General features: G+C 39.5%; 2 protein-coding genes across 8 annotated transcripts in view; both read left to right on the forward strand.

Annotated features, from left to right (window-relative positions):
- SLC35A3 (solute carrier family 35 member A3) overlaps window positions 1-7,484 on the forward strand; it is a 21,740-nt gene extending 14,256 nt beyond the window's left edge. For all 6 annotated transcript variants that reach the window (XM_083847575.1, XM_083847571.1, XM_083847574.1 and 3 more), the window contains 3 exons: window positions 521-639; window positions 1,160-1,293; window positions 3,613-7,484. In XM_083847575.1, the coding sequence (XP_083703701.1) occupies window positions 521-639; window positions 1,160-1,293; window positions 3,613-3,703 (344 nt within the window). In that variant the 3' untranslated portion in view covers window positions 3,704-7,484. The remainder of the gene's footprint in view (window positions 1-520; window positions 640-1,159; window positions 1,294-3,612) is intronic.
- Window positions 3,613-25,448, forward strand: MFSD14A (major facilitator superfamily domain containing 14A). Of its 2 annotated transcripts, XM_083846402.1 has the most exons (13): window positions 3,613-7,906; window positions 10,035-10,106; window positions 16,290-16,385; window positions 18,052-18,114; window positions 18,706-18,833; window positions 19,848-19,962; window positions 20,252-20,470; window positions 20,753-20,866; window positions 21,344-21,415; window positions 21,861-21,973; window positions 22,098-22,195; window positions 22,772-22,935; window positions 24,087-25,448. In XM_083846402.1, exons 4-13 carry the CDS (start codon window positions 18,088-18,090, stop codon window positions 24,291-24,293), a joined length of 1,257 nt encoding a protein of 418 aa, XP_083702528.1. In that variant the 5' UTR covers window positions 3,613-7,906; window positions 10,035-10,106; window positions 16,290-16,385; window positions 18,052-18,087; the 3' UTR covers window positions 24,294-25,448. The 2 variants fall into 2 exon arrangements, with proteins under 2 accessions (XP_083702528.1, XP_083702527.1); XM_083846401.1 differs by lacking the exons at window positions 3,613-7,906; window positions 10,035-10,106 and adding an exon at window positions 11,421-11,709.
- Window positions 25,449-25,969: the final 521 nt, after the last annotated feature.

Genomic DNA, 25,969 nt, shown 5'->3' on the forward strand with positions numbered 1-25,969 from the left:
CTCAGTTTCTTCTTTTGATGTTGTCAGTGCTAGTAAACATTCATTGTGTTTGAGGCTGCTAGCTCAGACAAGGGTCTTGGAAGTGGGGTGCTTCCAAAACTGAACTGATCAGTCCCTCTTTTGCCATGCCGGTGGCCATATCCTCCTCTGAAGGGCTTCCCTGGTTTTCCTTCCTGAAGTGTGGCTTCGGCCTTCAGTCATGACAAGTTTCAGAAAAACTGAAATTGTGCTTAAGTGATTTTTTTTACATGCCATAAACAAGAATCACCTTATTTCCGTAGAAAGTAATGGAAGATATGTATATAAGAATGTCACAATGGACACAAGGAAAACTTGTTATAAGTGTGGAAAATAGCTTTTTAAAAGGGATGATCTATCTGAACACTGATTGCATTTGAATGTGGTGATGCTGGAAGTGCAAGTCCTATTTTAAAATCAGATATATGTGAGCAGACCTTGAACAAGGAACCTGTTTGCATGTTTTTCGCCTGAAGTTTTTAAATCAATCTTGTACTTTCAGGATTTTTTGGTAGCATATTTGGACTGATGGGTGTATACATTTATGATGGAGAACAGCTGTCAAAAAATGGATTTTTTCAAGGATATAATAAACTTACTTGGATAGTTGTTGTTCTACAGGTGAGATATCCTCTATCATGCTTTGTGAGTTGGGGACTTCCTTTTCTGTAAATGACTGGGGAAATGAGTGTAATTGAAGCTACTGAGAATTCTATAGTTAAGTCTGATATAGCACTATTAGAATAAACCTCTAAATAAAAACCTGGAGAATTCAGAGCAGGTATATGATTAACTGTTGTGCAACGTGAAAGCATGTAAGCATTTTTTCTTTTGCAATGCTTAAAAAAGGAGAGAAAATGTGTGCCCTTTCTCCTTTGGCTAAAAAAATGCAGGTGTAAAGTACAAGAGTTTTTTCTTCTGATTTAATAATGGTAATATGATAAACAACTTCTTTATTGGGAATTGAAGAACACCACTACTTATCTTCAACAGCGCATATACGTAACATAAAATAAATGTTTCTAGACATAGACAAAAGCTTTTCCTGAAGTAAGAGTATGTTGTATGTTGTTAAAATAGATGCTCCCAGTGGAGTTATCACGTTGCAAATCCAAACTTCATTTTCAAACTTATTTTTCAGGCACTTGGAGGCCTGGTGATTGCTGCTGTTATAAAATATGCAGACAACATTTTAAAGGGATTTGCAACTTCTCTCTCTATTATACTGTCAACATTGATCTCCTATTTCTGGCTTCAGGATTTTGTTCCTACAAGGTAAGAATTATTTTCCATGTGTACAGAAAAAAAAAAAACAATAGTTGAAAACTTAATGCTTACCAGATATAACTACAAAATAAATAACTATGCCAGCCTTTATAAAATATTTAGATTCAACTCCCACAGAAAAAATTAGTTTCGTAACATAACTGACACTTAAATTTTGCAGTATAATTGGCAAGATCAAATTTTCTATAAGATAGAGCACCCTACAGGTCACAGATAATTGCATCTCAAATTTCATCTTTTGACAAAACATCCTCTTTCTTCCAGGCTCTATGTTTTAGTTCACTGTTCTTTTCTTTCTACCCTCCACCCATTCTCCTTGTTTGTTCAGCTCATTCCTCATTAGATTTGATGTTTGCCTTGCTCTGCGTTTAGCTCTGCTCCTTGAACCAGTCTCCCCCTTGTGGCTGTTCTGAGTAAGGCTGAGACAAGGGGATTACTCTCGTTCACTAGTTAACTTCTAAAGGCTGATAGTTTAGACAAGTCACCTCATTGCAAGATGACTTATGGCTGGAACAACAATAATGATAATATTATTTTTATACTGCTCTTCATCAAATCTCAAAGAGTGTCTTTAAAAGAAGTCTCTGAAAGAGATTATTGCAGTCATTCACACATGGAAATTACATTATAGTGATTAGTTGCTCTTGGACTCCTCTGGACTCGCTCTAACAAGTCCACCTCTTTCTTGTGCTTAGGGCCCCAAACCTGGATGCAGTAATCCAGGTGGGGCCTCACAAGGGCAGAGCAGGGTAGAGGGGCACAATCACCTCCCTCCCCTGCTGGCCACTCCTCTCTTGACGCAGGCCAGGATCCAGTTGGCTTTCTGGGCTAAAAGTGAGCACTGCTGGCTCATGTCGAGCCTTTTGTCCACCAGAATCCCCAAGTCTCTGTTTGCAGGACTGCTCTCAATGTGTTCTTCTCCCAGTCTGTGGTCCTGTCTGGGATTGCCCCAACCCAGGTGCCTTGCACCTTGCACTTGGACTTGTTGAACCTCATTCAGTTAACGTGGGCCCACTTCTCCAGCCTGTCCAGGTCAATGTACATAATAGGACCATCGGTCATAATGGACCTATGTTTCTCTCATATAATACACATTCCTAGTTTTAAAATATTTCTGATATAAATAAAACTTTATTTTTTAATCTAAAAGTAGTATTTGCAATACTAGCAAGAGTTTATTTAAAGAAAGCAGAACAACGATTGGGACTTAAAAGTGGAACACATCGGACTTAATTTATAAGTAGCCTACTATTAAATGTTTAGAGGTTTAAGACATTCTGTGTTCAAATAGAAATTAATAAGTAACTTACTAGCCTCTGCAAACATGGTGAAAATGGAAACAGTGGTAAATAATTAAATGAGGTAGAGCCGACTAGCAGCATGTAGAACTTGAATCCATCTAGTGTAATCAAACTTACTCTTCAGTATGTTCTTATGCCAACAGAATTTACTTGAACTGAAACTCCCTAATTGTTTTTCTCACTTCAGCAAACATTTTTGATTGGGATAGTAGATGTAAAGTGCTTACGTGCTTAAATCTGCCACAACGGATCATGTCCTGAAATATGATAATCCTTCAGAGGATTGCAGATTCAGTTTGCCTGTCATGTGACACAATTTTTTTTTTAGTGTTCGGCACGGAAAATCAGATTGTCAACATTAGCATGTCGTTATTACAAGGTTCTTTTCTAAAATGTGTACTTGTAGCTATCAAAACAACTTGAAAGGCCCATACATCACAATACAAAAGATGTCTTTATTATCTTTCCTTTACATAAATATTTATGCATCTGCCAAAACTTAGTTTACACTGATTTGCAGTTGGTTCTTGGGCAGCAGTAATTAGTTTTGACACAAGCTTTGGACTTCAAAGCTAACATAACTCCAACAGCGTGATGTATGTCAGATGCTAAAAATGGCTGGGTAGCTACAGAAGATACAATTCTTTAGCTTCTTCTTGCATTTTGCATAGAGCCTTAGTCAAAATGAAAAGAAAATAATCAAAGTTCAGTCTGATTACCTTTGACAGTTATTCCATGAAGCTATCTTTAACTTTCAAAATATTGTAAGTATAATGATATATTATTACTTTGCTTGTCTGTGGATGCAGTTTTTTTATTTCTACTTCTTCCTGTGTTTTTCTCTAAGAAATATATGGAAATGTTGTTTGTTATAAATTGAATGAATAATATTTATGCTTTCTTTGTTCCCAAAGGAAAAATGTCCCTTGATTGTATTACATAAATAAAATTGTCTTAACTAAAACTAACTAACATTTTTTTTTCCTTCTATTCCTATTCTATTCAGTGTCTTTTTCTTCGGAGCCATCCTTGTAATAGCAGCTACTTTCCTGTACGGTTATGATCCAAAACCTGCAGGAAATCCCATTAAGGCATAGCGGACTTCCTCATCAGCCTGCTTCTCAAGATCATGCACTGGGGCCCTTGCTAGCAATGGCACGTGGAAGGTGTCATTGTGCACTGCAAGGAGAGGATTACTACCCTGAATCTAGTGAAGAAATGCTTATTGAGTAGTTTTGAAGAACCAGAAGGGTTAAAGATGGATCATAATACTGTCTGTAACTGGTGAAAAAAATGGCAGGGGAAAGCCCAGTGCAATGTGCTAATAAAAACTTGAAAGGAACAAAAAGTTTCCAAGAAACTGCAATTAGGAATGTTTACAGCTTTGACCTGGGATTGCATCAAAAGAATTTACTGTATTGACTGCTGCAGAAATATGTCCTATGCACTCTTTGAAATAGCACATGACAGCATTGTCAGATTATTTGTTTTTGCAATTTGACTATATTTAATCTTAGTAAATGTTTTTAACTGTCTATTTACATGAAATCAACTGAATGCACATCATAGTTCTAAAGTGATGGTTCTAATTAGGTATTCCTTATTAAAACTATGAAAATTGAAGTATGTTTGAAAGACATTTTCACAATATCAAATATTTTTATATTTTTAGAAGGCTGATTTAATAACAGAAATATATGTTCTGTTGCTTCTATAAAGCTGTTGTAAGAATGTTGACACTCTCACCTAAGTACACAAAGGGAGAAATTGAGAATGAAAACTGAAAATCTGTGTTGATACTCTGGCCGTCATCAGGATAGCTTGCAGTGTTCCAACAGATGCAGTAAGTCTGTGAACACAGAACAGTAACACACAGTGCACTAATCTGGCACTATGAGTTGGCTTACAGTGGAGTGCTTGCTCAGATGTAATGTTCTTTATTTTTATTGATTATAAATCAGCTTGTTGGTAGAACCTTTAAAGTAGGTGGGTTTTTTTTGTTTTTGTTTTGTTTTGGTTTTGCTTTACATATCCCCTGCAGATTATTTTTTTACCTGCAATTTTAAAACCCATAATAAACATTTTATATTCATTATTGTAATCTGTAACAGCTCCATCTGGAGCCATTATGGTATATGATCTGTATACTGTACTGTATTTTATTACAGAGGTGTTTTTTTTTTAAACAAGTGTCGTTTACTCATGAACTCTCCGAGGCTGTTTCAGTACATTTGTATGTAATGGTTTAATTAGAGTTTTTTTTTAATTGTTATTATTTTGTTCTAGACGTCTTTGAGCTAACAGACCAAAATGGGTTCCGTGGAGCTGTTCAGTGTAGTAGTGGAATTACTTTAATAGGGAACAGAATGAAAAATTTACGAATTGTGCAATAGGTAAATATAAAAGCATGCTGTTCCTTTGTTTTAAACCAAAAAAAATCATAAAGAAACATATACGGTTAGACTGTTATGAACACTTCGCTTGTTGAAGTATTTGCATATAGCCAACTGAGACAGAAACACACACAATGCCAGAACTAGTTAAAAAAAAAAAAAAAAGCTTAAAAATCATGTTTTCAGGAGACCTGTTCACAGTGGATATTAATGTAGGGTGGCTTCCCGTGTGTTACACATGTAAATGTATGTCTTACGCAAAAGCATATCAGTAGTCCCTTAGCTGAATGGCAAGTGTTAAGGTGTTATGGTTTTGGTTTTTTTTTCCTCTCTGCACTTATTCACTTATTTCGTGTGCTAATGATTATATTGTGAATTGAGAGGTGTTTCAAAATGTTTACCAAAGTACCTCAGCCTCTTTTCCCCAACAGTGTAAATGGTGCATTGCCAAGAGAGGATTCTATAAGAGCACTCTGAGATTTTTTAATTAAGTATTGTAAATGGAAAAGGAAGAATTCCACTAGATGTCAGCCAAGTAAAAATATTGCTTTCTCTTGTTGTCAATGACATGCATTATCAACTTTTTGTCTGTAACATCAGACCAAGAAAGTAATGTCAGTGTTATGCCAAGGGCATGCTAAGCTTTCCAAACCGTGAATCAATACCTAGCATGCCATAATTGCAGGAGCTATGTTATTTGGTAGTCAAAATTATCTGATATTACCCTAAATTGGCATCCTACTTTTACTATTAAACCTTTCACCTCTAACACTCAGTCTGGCAAAATCAAAAATTACATTTAGTCACTTCACCACTGAAATACAACATGAGGTAAGATGTTGTGTCAAGTAGTGGCTCACAGCATTACTTAGTGTTGAATCGGAAGTACACGTGACTGAAATGATTTGATGAGTGTTGGTAGTAATATCTGAATTGGAATTTGGCCTACACGACAGTAGTTTTAATTTCACGAAGCGTGAATCACAGTAGTGGAAATGTTCAGGTGATGTAATTGATTACTTTGTGGAGGAATTTCTCCAGAAAATAGGAGCAGATTGAGAACAGTTTAAAACCAGTTGCATAGGATGGGACCAAACAGGCCCAATGATCACTGCATTGCTGGAGTTCTGTTAAATACAGCCCAGTTTTAATATTTTTGTCTTTAAGCTTCAGTTTATAGGAAAGAATGGGAATATATGCGCTTTGCTTTTGAATAGGATCTCATAGCTTTGGAAAACAATATACCTATTGTGTTAAGGAACGGTAACTGCTGTCTTTGGATCAGTGACTGTCGTGTTTTCAATTTACAGTCCCATTAAATTTTCTAGTAGAGGGACAGATCTCTTTATACACCTGTTGCTGTAAAGGAGATATGAATTTGCATTTTTAGCTGCCTTTCCTTAGCCACTTATATCATCTGAGGGACCTCCAGGCTGAAAAGCATTACTCTAGAGAGAGGAAAGGCAATGTGCCCTTCTTGTGAAGGGAAAGGATTTGAGGAGGATTTACTGATTTCTGTTACTTCTGCAATCTGAAAGCATATGTGCATTTTCCCATTGGGATACTTCTGGATCTGAGGGGGAAAAATAAATTTAATTCAATCACTGATTAACTAACCAAAGAAGCATAGCAAACACAGAGCACTGGGACACAGGGAATAGCATGCTTTGAGTGTGCCCTAAAAGCAGTCTGTAGGAGTCTAACTTTCCAAAAATAAACTTGTCTTTCTGAATTATAGTTCAGACTATGGATTTGTTAGTTTAGTTGTATATTTAGGAGGCTAATCTATACTCAGCAGAATTTTATTTAAATATTTATGAAATTATAGGTAGATATTTATTTGCAATAACTTGAATTATGTGATTTTTTTGAAGGCTTACATAATGAGAGTACTAGTATTTATTGAATACTTGGATATTCAATAGTTTTATTTGAGAATCTCTGGGATACATGATAAATGGTCAAATACCAGTAAGCTATTAGAACTGTCTCCAAAGCAAAATAAATCAGCAATTCAGTGGTGAAAAATCCTAAATCTAATAAAGTAAGGTGAACTTTTCTTTAAACATTGTATTTTCATGTTAACCGCAAGTGCCCAATTATCTTTTTTCTCAAAGAATTCTGATAATTTTATAGTTCTTTTAAAGTTCTTTGTTTTAGACAAACTGTAACAAAACTTCCATTTTTGTTTGCTTTAATAATAGAGGATAGATTAATGTACTAGTTCTTGCTTGTACAAGATAATACCTGTTTTTACTATAACTTTTTAAGAAAATAGTTTTACTTTTTTTTTTCCTCAAAGAAATTACTTTATTTTGGGAGCATATGCTTACATTTCACTTATTCATAAGGTCCTTTAACAGATTTTTGAGAGTACCTAACCATTTTGTGTTCCTAACTTGATTTTATGGCTGTAAATTCAAGAGATTGTAATGGATTTTGTCAAATTGTTTTAAAAATGATAAACGAACCTTTGCATTTCTTATGTTTTTTGTTGTCTGTAACTTTCATCTGGTTCTATATTTCCTTATCAGCCATGCATGTTCTGTTGTACAAAAGCAATCATCATTTGCCAAATTTGAAGCTGTTGCTCATTTTCCTCCTGTTGACAGTGTTTCTTGCTGGATATTGTAAGTGAGGAAAATTATTGTTTTTCTTCTCTTAAATCCATGTTTTTGTAAGATTTTTTAAAAGTTAATGTTTTGTGTGCGTGTATTAGAAAGGCAATGTTTATCTGTAGTGTGGTGTTATACCGTATACGTGGTAGTGTATCATTACCTATGATATTTTTATAAGAAAGTCCAAGAAATGTGCCCTTAATTTGTTATTATTGTTCTGTTCATTTTTAATGCTGACTTTTTTCTCCCACAGGAAGTCATTCGAGAACTAAAGTTCTACTCTTTCCAGGTGAGCTCATTATATATTTCTAGAATGAGGATATTTTTAGTGGTTAAAATGCAGGGGAAAATGCAACAAAATAAGTGGGATTAATTAGATGACAATTTCTGCTCCAGTTACTGTGAATCCAAATTTCCTATTCAGTTGAATTAATAATTTTGTCTAATTATTTCCTGGTAGGTGATTTTATAGGTCTTTGTAGAAGAAAAAAAAATCTGTCCTGTGGTGCAGTTCAGCGCTCATTCTTGAATGTCTTCTACACATTTGCATCCAAGAGCAGAATTTTGCCATTACATTTTTAATTCTTGCCTCAAACCTTACATCATTGTTCTGCCTAATTAGCCATATTGATTTCATTAGCAATTGATAACTGAGTAAAAATTGCTTATATGTTAAGCATATATTTGCTGCTGAATAACACTTTTATAGATTTTTTAACGTTTGTATTTTTCAATATATTTTAAATGAAGTTTTAAATATATGAGCCCAAATATAAATTGTATACTCAAACATTGTGGCAAAATTTTTAGGGTAGTGTTAGGATTTTTTGTGTGTTGATGTTGATATATGTGTACTTACACTGAATACAATTGTAATATATGGTGTTTCCCAGCAGTTTGGAAACAAGTCATTTTATTGCTATTACACTGCTGAACCACAGAATACGTGAAGTCTTTTGAAAGTCTGTAATGGGATAAAATACTGATTTTTTTTTTCCTCCTTTTGGCACAATTTTAATTTTTACTGAGACACATTTTTTGACTAATGTATCCTGATTTGTGAATGCATTCCAGCAGTATTCTGGTGGCTGTCTGTCTCTGCACTCTCATCTAGTCTGAAAATCCAGATCTCCTTCAGAAATAGAGTTCCTGAACATGAGGTTGTAGGGAACATCTGATACAATTCCTCACAGCGTTGGTGTGAGGCCAGGGAGCTGCAAGATTTTCTATTCCTATTCTTGATCTTGCAAGGCTTAGTCTTTACTTGTCTGTAAGTGAGAGTGAGTTACTGGTATGTTTAATCAGGCTGCTCAGTGTGAGGAGATCTCTGTAAAAGTGCTTCTGAATGAAAACTCACTCTGGAACTTTTTGCCTAATGTTATGCTGCCAGTAGTGAGCAGATTATTGGGGGGATGCTGTTTGTGCCATAAACTGGCTTCGTGGGTATAAATGAGAACATTACTTCACTGTTTTTACTCCAAGGGAAACATTCCTGATTTATATCTGAGAAACACTATTGCACTCTAGGCTTGCATCTTCTTTAGCACCTCATGCGATTTTTACAAGTTGCTTTGCAAAGACTCTAGGTATCTAATTTCATGTAAGGAAAGTAGTGATCCATCTTTTTAAAGTTCTTCAAGAGCTTTTTGGGAAGTAGGGTATTGTATGATGTGCAGTGTAAAATACTGTAATCCATAGGAAAGAGTTTTGCCACAAGTTAGCAGGAGACAGACCGTGATTCAGTAGCTTGTGTGGTGTTTTGTTGGTGTGTTGTTTTTTTTTTTTTAATAGTTTTGATAGCAGTGGAAAGTACTATACAATACACTGTCTAGAATACAGCACAGTCTATTGACTGCTACAATTTAGAATCTGAGGGTTTTTTATAGGTATAATTTACAACAGAGCAAAGACCTGAACAGAGTTCACAAAGGCATTGCTATGGAAGGTGAATAACATATTTCCCTGTGCCTTCCAGAGATCTATATAATAAAATCATTTCACCAGCTATGCACCAATAATTTTCAGGACTCCTATTCTGTCTGTTCTTTTCATCAATTACACTCTGAATTAGGGGGAATCGGTATGATTTATACTGCATTTTTTAGCCCATTAGGTAACGGAAAGGAACTACTCATCAACTGACCAAAAGAGCATTAGAACAGGGCATCGGGGGATGCTGTAATTTGGGTTTGGCCTAAAAGCAAGGAGTCTTTACTAAAACTCTTAAAACCATTACTGGTGCTTCAAAATCAAGGTTTTCCCTTGGGAATGTAAGTGCTTTGTCCTTTTTCATTCCAATTCAAAAAAGATGTAAAATCTTCAGCTAAAGGTTAGCATTATGCATTAGCTTTGTACTGGAGGTTGAGCAGTACAGGTGTTTGGATGTAACAGACAAAACTTTTGTTTCTCTCCTTCAGGAAGCTGAATGTTTGTCAGGAATTTGTCTCACTTAAGTAATGGTAGAGTGGATTGTGTCAGGACTTATGTAGGTAAGTGAAGTTTGCAATTTGAAGATATGTAGCTGGCTGAAATTCATGACAACAAAAGCAAGTCATGTTTATCTAGACTTTATTCTAAATTTATGAATTCGTACTTGAGCCATTTGTTCCACCTACATAAGCAAACTTGTTATTTCTCTTAAGATGCATTTATTTTTGGATAATGACACTGATAACAAAGGTTGGTCTAATATAAATGTACGGGTGGAAAAACAGCTGTTTAATCAGCCTAGTCACAGAATGTCATCGCTAATATATAGCTGTGGTAACCTTTTAACCTGAGTTCCTTACACATCATATATACGTGTGTGACTTTCCCACCAAAATGTGACAGCACTCTCTCCAAGGAATGGACTTGAAACCGTGCCAAAATTTAGGTCCCCCTTCCTTTTCAAATACAGGAGTGAGTAACCATGGAATGTGGGATTTTTTCCACAGAATTGTCACATATTTTACATAATTTCATTAAGACTTGTAACAAATGACTGGTAATAGCAAGCATCCATTTTTCCCTGTGGGTAGCCCAGTAAATCCATGCTCTGTATCATGAGCTAGTGTACTGGCCTTTGTCGTGTTGTGAGACCAGACTAAATCCACTGACTGGGACTATGCCTCACAAAATTCCAAGCTCCTTAAAAGCTGCATTATAATGAGACATGGGTGTGCTTGGGCTAAGGCTAATGGGTTATCTTAAGCCCACATGAGCTTAAGTGAGGAGTGGTTTGCACCCTTAGTTAACGTAACACTGTGCTGTAGCTGAGCTAGAGCACGGGTCTGTGCGTTAGGGTGTAGGTTCAGCATAGCAGCCCCTGTTTGTATGGACAGGGAACGCGGTTTTGAGAGAAACAGGGATGTTGTAGGAGCTGGGGTGACAGGAATATGTAGGAAGTGGGATGGAGATGGAGGCCTGAGGACAGTCATAAAGGAGCACAGAAAAAAGATTGGTATTGTGTGGGTATGGGCATGGAGAGCTGTGCCTGGCAGCGGATGTAACAGCGCTTGGTGCGCACAGACATCAGCACCGAGGGGTTTACAAGCCGCGCACACCGAACAGCAGTGCGTTCCTCGGCTTTCTCCGCTGGAGAAATGCCCTGCGGAGGCCGGTCCCTGCCGGCCAGCTGCCTGCAGACAGCGGTGAATCGGTGCCCGGGGCGGCCAGCCGCTCCGAGGGCACTCGGCCTCCCCCGAGCCGGGCGGAGACCCCGAGGGGGGGAGCCCCGCGCCGCCGGCCGGGGCCGTGAGGCGGCCGCACCTGCCGAGGGGACGGGGACGGGCACAGGGACAGGGACAGGTCCCGGCCGGGCGGCGCGGCGCGGCCACGTGACCGGCGGGAGGCCAATGGGGCGATCGCGTGAGGCGCGGCGGCGGCCGGGGCGGCTGGCCAAGATGGCGGCGTGTGCCTGAGAGGCTGCGGCGGCGGCGGGAGGCGAAGGCCCGGGGCGGGGAGGCCAGGCCAGGCCAGGCCGCGCTGGTCGCCCGGCGCCGCGCCGGGCCGTAGGATGGTAAGATGAGCCAGGGGGGCAAGAAGAAGAAACGCGCCGCGAACCGCAGCGTCATGCTGGCCAAGAAGATCATCATTAAGGACGGCGGCACGGTGAGGCCGCGCGGGGCGGCGGCGGGGCGGCTCCGTCAGGCGGCGGCGGGCGGGCGGGCGGGGGGGCCGCACGGGACCGGCCGCACAATGAGCGGGCAGGGCCGGGCCGGGGGCACCGCGCGGCTGCGGGGCGCGCCCGCGGCCGGGCGGGAGCCTCCTGAGGGGCCGCTGGTGGGCCCCCCCCCGGCACGGAGCGGGCCGGCGAGCCCCGGGGAGGGCGGCTGGGAGCCTGCGGGAGGCGCTTGGCAGCCCCCCGCCCGTCTGGCTTCCTCCGCCGCTTCTTTTTTTTTTTCTCTGTTTTTAGAGGTACCCGCTAAGTGGTCTGGCAATTGGGGCCCGAGCTTTTTGTGTGCTCGTAATTGACGAGCGGCATCACTTACAATGTATCCGTGCCTGGGGATTTCTTCCCGCTGTGCAACATTGTGTACAGGTGATGGTACTCTTCTAGCGCAGCGCTATTGTTGCGAGAGAGTCGTTAATAAAGAGAGATTTTGGTTGGCTAAATCCGGGATCACCCTTCTGTTTCTCTTTTGGAACCCTAATGGAGAAAAGGGAGGTGTCACAGTCACAGCAGCTGTTGATCAAACTGGTGACCAACTGATGGTGACTTGGTGGTAGGGAGGAAAACTAGCTCCAGTGCCGGACGTTGATGTTTTTCAGGAGCTGGTTTCTTGTTTTTTGTAAAGTTAGAAATGTACGAGGTCACCTCCTACAAATGTTAGATGCACATATTTTAGAATGAGTAGTAGAAGCAGAGTGATTGTTGTTACATTACGTTGTGTTTCAGAACTATTTCTCTCTAGAGTGATTACTGGTCAGTGGTTAAGACACAGCATATTTCCAGGTGTCCTTTATGTTTCAACTTTCGTTTGCCAAGAGACCAGAAAGGATTTTATAACAGCAGCTTTCAGTGGTACTTCTGGTGCTGTGTTCAGTGTCTCCCACCATTACAAAGGCAGAGCACAAACTTATGGGGGGAGTTGTGACCAGTTTTCGGTTGTTTTTAATACAGTGGAGTAAAACAGGCTACAAATGTTAGATGGAAGTACATAGATCTGTTGCTGGATAACAGACACAAGGTTGTGATGCTTTCTACCTTCAAATAACTGTTCAGAGAACTTTATTAAAAGTTAATTTTTAGAATTATAAAATCTGCTATAGCAGAGTATAATGACAACAAAAACTTATTTATGCTTGGGTTGTTGTTCTGCTGCAACGTACTGTTTAATTAGTCTCCTGTGCTCAGTCTGGTTGGTTTCTTTGCCTGCCCGACGTGCTATTTGACATTATGGGAGACAGGTAAATGAAAAGGGCCCATGTCTTAAATGTCTGCAATTAGCAAACCAGTAATTAATCAAGCATCTAAGTGTACAGTTTCCAGTCTGATTGGCTTATTTTGAAACTATTTCACATCAAAGAAAACATTGTAACTCTTTTACCTGCAAGAGTATGCAGCTGCTTAATGAGGCACCATCAGAGGCAAAAATATTTACTTCCATCAAGTTAACTTACTGTCTCTTTTGTTTATTGATCCTGATGTTGAAAGGAAGAAAAAGAAGAAGGAAAAAAGAAAGAAAGCAAAAGGGGAAAAAACGCCCACGGGCTCTGCAAAGCCTCTCCTTCCGCCGCAGGTTCTGGTGGGTCCCTGCAGCGAGTGGTGCAGGTCAGGCCAGGGCGCGGTGCTCCTCCACCGCTCGCGTCCCTTTACAGAGGGGCACCTCTTGGCCCCTGCGCAGAGGCGGCTCCTCTCCTCTGCTGCCGCAGCAGGTCTGCTGTCCTTCCCTCCTCCTGCCCCAGCTTTGGCAGTTCTGGGTGTATGCCGGGTTTTAGTGCTTACCACTTTGGTGTTCTTGCACAGGCTTTATAAACTCACCTGATTCAGAGGCACCTCAGACTCCTTGAGTTGGCTTAGTCTTGGCACGCGGTGTGTCCGTGTCACCCCATGCCGAGCAGCCCCAGCCTCCTCCCGCTGCCTGCACCTCACCGGTCGCACCCGATGCAGGCACCTGGAGCAGGGCCATCCATGAGCCCCATGCTCCCGTGCTGAGCCTCAGCTAGGAGTCAGTGACATGTTTAACGTGCCGGTACTTGAATTCTCTTCCAGTGTATGTGGGATGGTCCTGTCTTAAGTATAAACTTGCAGTGACCTTAATGAAATCTGTTTCCCTCCACCATCTCAGCAAGACCATCGACAAGTCTGTGGGGGAAGCAAAGCTGTGGCTGCCTACAGGCTGTTACACACAAGTACTTTCAGTATTTCACTAGTAGCATTTGAAAAGGGTGACTGTGCCGTCACTATCCCATCGAACAGTCTCCCAGTGTTTTTGTGTTACTCTCCGCAGTTGCGTGGCCGTATCACAGAAGGCAATGCTTAATATTGTCCGTGTGCATGTTGTCAGGTGTGTGCTGTGAGTGACCTAAAGAGAGGCAGTAACACCAGTTAAGTGGTATCAGCAGTAATTCTGCCTTTCTGAATGACCTGATGGAATTCACCTTACATAAGGCTATGCATTTTTGAAGCACTCATCAAATGCACTGAGTTACACACGGATCTAGATGTCACTAAATTACTTCTGCTTTAGCAGGTAAGAACAAATAACAGTACTTGTGAGAAGTGAGCAATAAAAATGGAAGGAAGTTTAACCCCTGTGGTCTAGATGCCACTGCAGGCTTGTTTCTGCCATAGTAATGGAAACATCAGCTCAGTGTTGCTTGCTGATGACATGGCAGAGGGCAGCAGTCACCTCATGTATTCTTCTAAAATGGCAAACGCTTTGGTTGTGCTGAACAGCTCTTGGTTTCATTCAGCTGTTTTGGTTTCTGTGTGCGATCCCCAGGAACCTGCAGGGTCCTGGACTAGGGCAGCACCGAGCCAGAGCTGCTGAGCTCAGAGATGGCTCTGACCTCTGGCACTCAGGGAGAGGGTGGTTTGTGATCGCACCACTGCTGCCTTGCCGGCTGCAACACCTGGGAGGGGTCACGAGGCGATGACTGGAAAGGAATTGGGGGAATATGAGAACAAACCTGATTTTCTGCAGCAGACTGAGGCAAACAGCTAAGACTGTTACTTCTGGTTTGTGCAGAACGACATAAATTTTTAATGCAAACCCAAAATAGGGATTGTGGGTGGAAAGAGGAAGGAATTGTGGGAAGTGAAAATAATTATAGCTACTTTCTGTACCTGTGAAGACTGTTAATTTACCTGTTTAAGAGAATAAGGCTGAAACAAATAGCAGAGATCTAAATGAACAGTTACTGAAGAGAGATTGGGAAGAAAAATAGCATAGTATTAAGGTACTTTTGTAGCTTACCTTTCGTGTATTGATAAAACTACTTCTGAAAATGGTGATCTTCTAGCTGTAGGGTGAATGGTCCATGTGGCTTTCTGTATTTATTTCATGCGGTTGTTCAAAAGGCTTTTTTTTTTTTTTTTCCCTGTTGGAAGAAGTTCGAATCTGGGGGGGAGAAAAAAAAAAACTGGCTATGACTTGCATCCATCTTGTAATCAAAGAAAGACTCTAGTGTCACCTAACTGTAAGTTAACATTGTATAGCATTTGAGGTTGGAAGGCACCTCTGAACATCTCTGGTTTAGCTACCCAGCCCTTCCTCCAGACAGGATCGACTAGAGCAGTTTGCTCAGGGCTGTGTCCAGGCGAGTTTAGGGGGCGGGGGTTCCGCAGCCTTACCAGGCAACCTGGGTTGTGTTCTGCTCTGTTGAAAGTTTCAGTAGAATTTCCTGTATCTCGGTTTGTGCCTCTGCTCTTGTCGCTGAACGCGCCTGAGAAGAGCCTGGCCGCGCCACCTTCCCTCCCTCCCAGCAGACATCTCCACGCGCTGCTAGGATCCCACGCAGCCTGCTGGGGCTTGGGCTGGTGCGCTCGCTCACTGTAAGCGCCAGGCCTGACCGAGCCGGTGCCTCTCCATTAGCAGCTTGTTACACGAAGCTGGGACAGATGCTAAGGCAGCACCTCTGAGCTTACAGCCCGCGTATGAGATTTCTGATGGGTTATTTGTACTGCATTCATATAAAAATGCTTAGTGCACTGGTTCTTTAATTTGCAAATATGGCATGTTGTTGGACAGGTAGCAGTTCAGAAGAATACATGAGATGAGCAGGTTATCCCACCCATGCTCTTACGTGCTCAAAAGCTGCTTCTGATTGTACCAAATCACCAAAGAATTGAAGTCTCTTACTTTGTATCTTTTATTTATATATATTTTATAATCTTTTATATATATATATATAAAAATTTTTTTTTAGAAAAAAAAATCTAGTCCTCAGTAGAGTCTGTTTCTGCTTTCAGTAGCATCCTTGTTTCCCAGCCTGGCAGTATGAGCAGTTCATTTTTTAATTTGAGATGAGGGTGCACTTTGTACTCCACAGGGCACTGACACTTCAGCACATTTGCAGCAAAAGGTTAAAAAGGGAACTTCACCTAGTACCAGCTAGCTTGGGCAACTGCATTCAGATGTTCTGAGTTCTGTTTCATTTCTTAACCCTTCTGTTTATAGTGTTCAGATATGTGATTATGACAGCTTGTCAGATGCTTTAATGACCTGGTTTTCCTCTTGTTTTAGCCTCAAGGAATAGGTTCACCTAGTGTCTACCACGCCGTGATAGTGATATTTTTGGAGTTCTTTGCTTGGGGACTCTTAACAGCACCCACTCTGGTGGTAAGTGACGTGCTTAAACTTTTTCTTGTTGCATGGGAGATGGGGCAATTCCTGCAAAAGCATCAAATAACTGAATTAAATGAAAAGTGGGTATCATTGAGCTGCTCTGTTGTGCAAGTACAAAGTTTTTTGGTTTACTTTATTTTTATATGGGGTCAGAAATTCAAAATTAATTAAAGCAGTGTAGCAGCATGACATATTTACGTGGCAGTCTGCTGACACTGAAGCTTACTTGTGTGTGTGTGTGTGTGCAAGAAGTTCTTTGCTCACCTAGCTGTGCTTTTAGAACCAAGCTTCACAGCAGACCCTGTTACAGCAGTTAGAGCCTCCCTATGATCAGTGCAACATCCATAGCGATGTGTTTGTACACAGTTCTTTTCTAGTCCAGTTGGTTGCTCTCCATTTGGATTTAGTCTTTGAGAATGACACGTTTACTAATGAGATAGAACAAAGGCTTAAAGATCTCCAAGCAAACTCCACCTAAAATGCCATCTTGGTGCAGGTCTGTAAGCTGATGTTAACCACGAGCAGTCTCTGGGTTACAAACTTGAAGCCAGGCACTGAATGGAAACCGTCTCAGGCAACACTGTCAGTCTGGAGAGCGGTGCCTGTTGTAACCTTCACATCTAGGCTCCAGTCACTGAGCTGCGAGAGCCGCTTCAGAATGACGATGTCTCTCTCTTTCCAGCCTCCTACAGACAACAGTAGTGTGGAGAATCTGGGTTGAAATAACTTTTACAGGTTGTGTTCTACTTAGACTTCCGATATTGAAATTGGATGAAGCGAATCCTTCTCAAAGTGCTGTAGCAACTGAGGCCTCTATTCAGTAAAGCTACACCCTCAAAGTAACTTACACGTGAATTAAATTGTAGGTTATTTGTGGTGTGTTTCTGGTAAAATCCAAAATTGAGGGAGAAAATACTTAGATGGCATAGCTGATAAATAAATGTACTTGGCAATTCTGAAGGTGTCCCTGTGCCTCCCCAGTTAAGATTTGTGCTTCATGCTTGCATCAGGGTTGTCTCCTAACCTACAGTAAGGCATTTTACTCTGTTTTCTTGAAATGTTGGTGCTTACAGCTAGAGTAACAACTTTGTGGCATGTGCTGTTTGAAAAAAAAAGTCATTTTGATATCTTACAACGAAAATAATACAGGTAGACCTTACCCATTGTTGAAGGGGAGACTCCAATGTATTATTTAGTATTATATTAGTAAAGTATAGCAAACGTCTGCAGAGATTATCCCAAAGAGTGCTTTTGTCATTCACTTTATTCATATTGTTCTTTGCAAAGCAAGAACAGGGAAGGAGACCGCTTGGTTATTTCCTCCCTTTCTGTGAATTTTGCTGAGGTGATGGATTTCGTGTATTTGGAGCATTCTTTCTGTGTAATTTCAGGAAATAAGCTTGAAACTAAATTGTTGGATAATGAACTTGAAAATAACGGTTACTAAGTAGAAGTATAGACTTTGATTTTTCTTAGTGATTTGGGTGTATTACTCTTGCATAACTTTGGATGTCTTAAAGTTTCAAGACTTTTTAAGATCTGTCTATAATCCATGGAAATAGAAGCTGGTGTGGATGTACCACACTGTAGAAGATGGATGCATTATGAGTACTATCTATAGTAAATATTGGGTAAATAAGTGTTCTTATCTCTTTTCCAGGTTTTGCATGAAACCTTCCCAAAACATACATTTCTAATGAATGGTTTAATTCAAGGAGTAAAGGTAGGGTGACAAATGTTCAAGTAATTGCAAATAGTTTCATGCAAATGGTTGGTGGGATTTAGAAATGACTGCCAGATGAGAAAAACTTTCAGTAGAGTTTTCATGGTATAAAAAATACAAGATCAAAGTAGTGCCAACAAAGGTAATACGAATCATTTTATTTTCTGTAGGATAGCGTTTGGTCTATATCTGTTGTTTGAGTTCACAAAATAAAAAGGTAGTTAACTGATCCAAAACGATGTATGTGGTGTTAAAACTTGTTGCTCTAGTAGGGTATTTTCAGTTAGTTATATTCATGCAAATTCCAAATGTAGAACAAAACACAGTTCATAAAACTGCTAGTATTGCTGGATCCTCATTCTTGAGCTTTGTGTAGCTCTGGGGTTTTGGGGTTTTAAAATTTGAATTTTATATAACCAACTATGGGGTAGAAGATTAGGAATGCTTGACCATGTTGCCTTTGATGCATTGCACTATAGTCATAAAGTTTTGTAAAAACAGAGCCCAGTCCACTGTCAGCTAGTGGCATGGCTGGCCATCACAGTTCTAACCACTTGGTTCTAACTGAAGCATTCTTTCTGTTTCACTTAGGGCTTGCTATCGTTCCTCAGTGCCCCGCTCATAGGTGCCCTGTCTGATGTGTGGGGACGGAAGTCCTTCCTGCTGCTAACAGTATTTTTTACCTGTGCACCAATACCACTAATGAAGATCAGCCCATGGTTAGTGAAGTCTTTCACACTAGATGCATGCTTCTTGTCTAGGTTGTTGTCTAATCCTTATGCTTGTAGTATTGCTGATAAAATATTATTTGCTCCATGCAACATTGAGGCTTTTGTATTATTTCACTGCAAAGTTGGGGGAATGGAGTCAAAGTGGAGTAGCAGTGCTTTAGCCCCCACTTACTACTTCCAGCACATTTGCCAAGTGTTTCAGAATGCCACCCAAGAAAGGGTAACAAGGCTTTTTTGTGTCCATGTTACTCTAAAACTAACCACCTGCAAAGAAATGAAAACTTACCTTATGCATGAATTAACTATTTGCAAAATGTTGCTTCAATTTTATACTTTTGTTTCTCAAGCTTTAAAATCCATCAGCTTTCACAGGCTGTGCAAGTCGAGTAAGGTCATAACTGGCACATACATTACTCAGGTACTGCCCGAGTTCACTGCTCGAGTCGGAACTCGGTGTTGGACTACCTGTGCGCTGTACCTCAGGTTGCAGCTGAAATAATGCAGACTGCAGTGACACAGGGAGGAGGCAGCTGTTCAGGCAGCTCCACATGCCTTTCCAGTTTTCTCTCTGGTCACATGGATTCCTCGTCCCTTTCCTGGAAGCAGCTCATTTCCCAGTGTAGCTGGTTTCGAATGACGTCAGTGCTACTGTCTAGTGTAAAGACGAGGCTTATGTTGAGAGCTCTCAATGACCAGTTTGCAAATGCTGAAGTTCCCGACTTGCTTTCAGTCACAGACATATCAACACCTAGCTTCCTGGAAGTGTTAAATCACAGCAGCTTTTTGTACATGTCACAAAATTACACTGTTTATCTTTGTGGTCAGTGCGTAGGAGAAATCATACAGCTGTATCCAGGTGCATTCATATTGGCTTTATGTTTATCTTAATACTTGTCAGGAAAACTTGGACAAGACAGTAACTATTGAATTGTACTTGGATTTTAAGTACAGACTTTTTGTTTCATTTTATGTGTTCTAATTTTTGTATGTAATTTTTTTTAGGTGGTACTTTGCTGTTATATCTGTCTCTGGAGTTTTTGCAGTGACATTTTCAGTGGTTTTTGCATATGTAGCAGACATAACACAAGAACATGAAAGAAGTATGGCCTATGGTTTGGTATGTATTTTTTTAACTCTGTCTCTGGTATTCAGTGCTTAATACTTCAGTAGGTAAAGCTTTTCAAAATCACTATTTTTGTTCCCTCCCTGGCAAGTCAGGTTCAGTTTGGAGTAGGGTTTTTCTGATTACTTGTTATTGTCACCCACTCCTGGAGCTCCTCTTGAATATTCTGCTTCTAACTTAAATACAATACAAGCATAGTAAAACCTTTTCTGTAGTTATTACCATTGTAATAACACTTTTGAATTGTGTCCTTGAAGATCTTACCAGCTGTTATTTGTTTCAGGTTTCAGCAACATTTGCAGCAAGTTTAGTTACCAGCCCTGCTATCGGTGCCTACCTTGGTCGAGTCTATGGAGACAGCTTGGTTGTGGTCCTAGCTACAGCAATCGCCTTGTTAGACATTTGTTTTATTCTTGTTGCTGTACCAGAATCGCTGCCAGAGAAGATGAGGCCAGCATCCTGGGGAGCACCCATTTCGTGGGAACAGGCTGACCCTTTTGCAGTAAGCTAGTTAAATATGGAGTGATGCTTGTGCTGAACTTGAAAAAAGTGATTGAATTTACATCTCAAGCTTAAAAAAAAAATACAAAGCCATCTTTTATCAAGTTTAATCTTGCATTGCTGCCAATACTTTTGCCAACAATCTTGCTAAACGCACAGAAAATGTTTTGGTGGTGCCACGTAATGATTTCATTAATTGATTCATTAATTCCAGTTTCTTATTAGGTATGCTTTTCTGAATATGACAATTAAATGTTTTCCATTATTTTTTTTCTTGCCATAGTCCCTGAAGAAAGTTGGCCAGGACTCAGTTGTGCTGCTAATCTGCATAACAGTCTTTCTTTCCTACCTCCCGGAGGCAGGTCAATATTCTAGCTTCTTCCTATACCTCAGACAGGTAATGTAACATTTCGATATGGATTTGAACAAAAGTAAATTTATAGGAAAGTTTACAATAGTGCTGAATAAAAAGTAGAGGTAACTACTGTAATTTAAGAGCTTGCAGCAGTTAAGTACTCTCGCTGTTATGTTTGCTTTTGGTTTGTAGAGACAGAGATGAACACATTAAAGCAACTTCTATTCCATAACTATTTGCATTATTCTTGGATTATGAAGTTCACTATTTTAAACTGCTTTATTACTTTGAGGGAATCGTTTACTTGTTTTCCATTTATGCCATTGCTTTTTGTGTCTTCCACTTTATTTAGTGGAAAAAATATATACATCTTTTAAGTTAGGAATTTAGTTAGAAAATTTTCAATTTAAATTGAATAATACCAGTTTTCTGCATTGTGTGTTCCCACACTGATACGTGTGATATGACATACATGTTCTTGGTCAATAATCAAATTGCCATTCTTGTTTTTTTATACAGATAATGGGATTTTCATCTGAAAGTGTAGCAGCATTTATAGCAGTCCTTGGGATTCTTTCCATTATTGCACAGGTGAGTTAATTCTACGTAATTCACTGAGTAACTCTAGAAGAGCTAAGCACTGTGGAGAACTTCCATAATGTTGTGGTTCCAGAAACATGAGTCACCTTCTCTTAGCTGTTTTTCTAAGCCTCTAACAGTTTATTAACACGTCTACTTTAACTAACTTAGATGAATAAAACAGCTCGCCAAACAGGGTTTGGTTCATTAATATCCAAAGTGTTTTGTGTTGGGAAAACTAAATCCTCTTATGTATCAAATAAGGGGTGATAGTTTGTTTATATTACTTGCTAAATGATTTTTTTAATTTTTTTTTTTTTGGTAGAGGCAGGACTCCTGACTACTTGGCAAATACTGCTTTTGAACTTAGCTTTTTTAACGCATTAATGTATTTGCATGTATTTAACATTTAGATTAATATTTTTTTTCCCTTGTACCTTGTTCCTTGCTCTATCAGACAATAGTTTTGAGTTTACTTATGCGGTCCATTGGAAATAAAAACACCATCCTACTGGGTCTAGGATTTCAAATACTACAACTTGCGTGGTATGGCTTTGGATCAGAACCGTGGTATGTAAATTCCATTTTAATATCTGAATGTGATACTTACAAACATGCACGTATACATATATGTGCTCCCTCTGCAGAATGCTGTCCCGGCTGAACAGTTACTTTGAATCTTTATTTTCTGCAGGATGATGTGGGCAGCTGGAGCTGTTGCAGCCATGTCCAGTATTACTTTCCCAGCTGTAAGTGCACTGGTTTCACGAACTGCTGATGCTGACCAACAAGGTAGGTGTTGTCCTAACCCTTTGAATTCTAGTCAAAGATGACTGTGAAGCTAAACACGTCTAGTGAGTTGTCCTTAATCGTGGTAGCCTATATGCTTGAGCACAGGTCACAAAAAGTTAAAATCTACTTTAAAGCTGCCATATGTGCATGACAAGTCCTTCTGGCCCAGAGGCAAAAACAGTCAGAGCCCAAAGATAGTACAATATTTAAAGCTGGTTGTTTTCATTACTTTTGATGCAAGTTGGCTTTGTTGTACGGGTTGTATGCAGTGCTTCTGCTGCTGCGTGAGACTGTGAGAGCAAGGATGTTGTATATACTGATCTCTAAATATGCATGGCATAGGAAGCATTACTCTATGCCTATAGGGAGATAGGAAAAAAAATATATACCATGAAGACAAGTTGTCTGCACCCTTTGTTTATTGCCACTCACAGTCCAACAGGAGTGAGAGAAGTTTTCCTTTTTGCATCAGTGTAAAAGTCTTACTGATGTGTTCATAATCTATTAAAATCATTTTTACATATATATATGTGTGTGTGTGTGTAGATAGACAACAGACCATCTTGCTTTTTTCAGGTGTGGTTCAAGGGATGATAACAGGAATTCGAGGCTTGTGTAATGGTTTGGGACCAGCACTTTATGGTTTTATATTCTATATATTTCACGTTGAACTGAATGAACTCCCCATGCCTGAATCACCACCAGGAAGCAGTGTTGTCACACAATACCATTTACAACAGGTACTCTTCTTTTACTGACTGATTCCCAAAAAAAAGGAATGGGGAAGGGACCATGTCTCTAGTGGTTCCTGACTATGATGCTGCATTACATTTTGTCAGGCTGACTGTATATTAAGCATGTAAAAATAGGTTCTTAAGTCACTCTCACAGGCTTTGGCTTGAGACTAGATACTATGGTTCAGTTTTTGTTCCTATTAGCTGGATCTCTTAGTAGTTAGGCAACTGACAGCCTTTCCAAAGAGAAAGGAAAGATGCATTAATAACTACACAACCCCACTGTTTTCTTCTCTTACTGAGCAGGTCTCTGACACTGTATTTACCTCTCAGGTATGACGCATTTGGGTTGTGGTGTCCTTTAAGCCTTCTAGCCAAGGCCTCTGTAGTTTTTTAAGTTCCTAATAGATGATAAATTGTTGAGGAAATTCAACAGGTGACTGTACTGGCTGCAGCAGGATAAGGGATACTTCTCTTCAGCTGTTACAATGCAGTGCTGTCTAGCTGTGCCTAACTGATTAAGTTACAAGCCAAAGCTTTTCCCTTACCTTCTTTGCAGAATTCTATTCAGTACTTTTTTTTGTTAATGTGGTTCTTGGAAGTCCACTCTGTAAACGGCAGTGAAATTGAATGATAATGGACATACTCATTGTTCAGACTGCAAACAAAACTTTTCTGCACTGCTTTCATACAGTTGTGCTGTGTGCATGTACCTGTCTGGAACTAAAAAAGCAAATGGTACCTTGAAGGGAAGGAGAGAAAAGAACCAAGTTTAAGGTTAGTAGGGAGAAGATGCTAGATTTAAATCTCCCCAGGTATCTCACAGGGAGCATGCTATACATAGTGAAGTCCAGACTTCAAGTACATAAAAGGGCAGAAAGCCTACTGCTGAAGAGCTATTTGTTTCATAAAAGTTGCACTAGAAAAGGAAGTTAGCAAATGTTAGTAAATAGCATGTGCTTCCTCTCCTAAATCAGAAACTTCATCATTACAGATTTCTTAAAGACTCTGCATGGAGACAAATACTATATTGGCTAGCATAGCACGAAAAAAATCTTTCTACTTTTAAGATATGTATAATTAGCCTTCTTAGTATGTTAACACATCTAAAGGCTTAATTATATTTTGTGGTGTTAATTGTCTATTTTTTTCCTCAGAATTCTATAATTCCTGGACCCCCGTTCTTATTTGGAGCGTGCTCTGTGCTATTGGCACTACTTGTTGCCTTGTTTATTCCTGAACACACCAACTTAAGCGTACGATCCAGCAACTGGAAGAAACACTGCGGCAGCCACAGCCATCCCCACAGTCCACAAGCTCCTGGTGAAGCTAAAGAACCATTATTGCAAGATACAAACGTATGACAAAAAAATCCAGGAAGACTTTTTAGCTTTTTTTCATCTGCAGTTTGGGATACACATTCCACTTCCATCAGAAACAACTTCTTAAGGTAGTCTTAAGAAATACCTTTTTGCATGACATTCATAGGCGTTTAAAAACAAAAACAACAAAAACTGGAAGTTTCTCCAAAGATGTTGCCATTAAATTAATAATATACTTTTAAAAAAATATATTAAGTATTCGTCTCTTGCCATGAAATACTGTTACTATTAAACTTTATGTTCTAGTTTGGAGACAAAAAGGAATATAGTTAAGGTATGAGCATGTGTCTTTCTGTTTCCTTAAGGTGGTGAGCTTTAATTCTATTCATGCTAAGTCTCAATGAGACATACTAGCATCCATGTGGACCCATTCATTTTAATGTTGTAAAATCGTGGGTCAGATGATTCAAAGCCTTAATGTAAATGTACTCGAGTAGGGGAAAGATGAATTGGTATCATTTATTTTAAAAAGTCATATGGTGGATTTGTTTGTTTTTTTAAGTTTGTACTAATATAAAAATCACATGAGCACGCTTGCTGAACAGTAAAAGTTATTTTTATGTAAGTGCATTTACTCTTTCTATTTTTGAACAAACAGTAGTATCAAATACTTGTTTAAATTTTAAGTGGGTGTTTTGGGCCTGCAAATTTTAATATTGGCTCTAAAACTCTGCTTTCATAAGTACCATTTATTATACCACTATATTTCTGATGTTTGCATAATCATAAAAGGACCTCAAAACTTGAATACACAGACTGAAATATAAGCTGATAGCCTTGAATATGTCAGTGTGCTATATAGTGGCCTTTGAGGACTGTCACAATAACCCTTTTACATTACAGAGCTAATGTTTTAGTCCTAAATTTTCAGGACCCCTTAGTACAGAAGAGAGCTTTATACAATTACTGATGTGAATTTCTCTAAAAGTGTATATTTTTGTGTCCAGTTGTATTATTTAAGTGTTCCTTTGTATAAATTTATGTATAAAGTATTGTATAGGTTTAAAATGTTTTCACCTTGTGGTTACTGCTTAATGCTTTTTTTACCTTTGAACATTCACCATGGTTGACCAAGAGCAGGAAAAAAATATGTAAATATACTGTTAATAAAGTTGAATATTTTAATGAATTTTTAAATAATTGTTAATGTCTCTTGCACCCTTAGTCAAAGTTATGTAGTGTGTATGTTATAATTCAGCAGGGTTTTAAAGAAGGCTGGAGTACATGTCCAACACCATACCTTGTTAGATAAGCCTGCCTTGAGCATGTAGGTTTTCTCCCTTATGTTTAGCAGCACAAGCTGTCTGCCTCTTTCCTTAGGGCTTTGACAGAACAGTACTATTATAGATATGCTATACATAAACGTGTCAGTAACAAAGACAGTTAACCTTTAGTGCACTGCAGTTCTGCCTCCTCTATTGTGAAATTTATTGTTAATTTTCTCAAGCCCACTGACGTTTCATTTTATCTTACGTTTGAACAGGACTGGGAGAAGGTAACATTTTTAGTTACCAGCCTGCTGTTGGATAGCAGCTTATACATACTTCCAGGAGAAACAGACCAACTTCACGTTCAGCTATACATACTGAAGCTAAACTAGAAATAGTAGCACAAGCACAGACCTTAGAACGGGGTGGCTGTCATCTGGGGATGGTACG

Source organism: Anser anser (genome assembly GCF_964211835.1).
Source record: "Anser anser genome assembly, chromosome: 8".
Lineage (NCBI taxonomy): Eukaryota > Metazoa > Chordata > Aves > Anseriformes > Anatidae > Anser > Anser anser.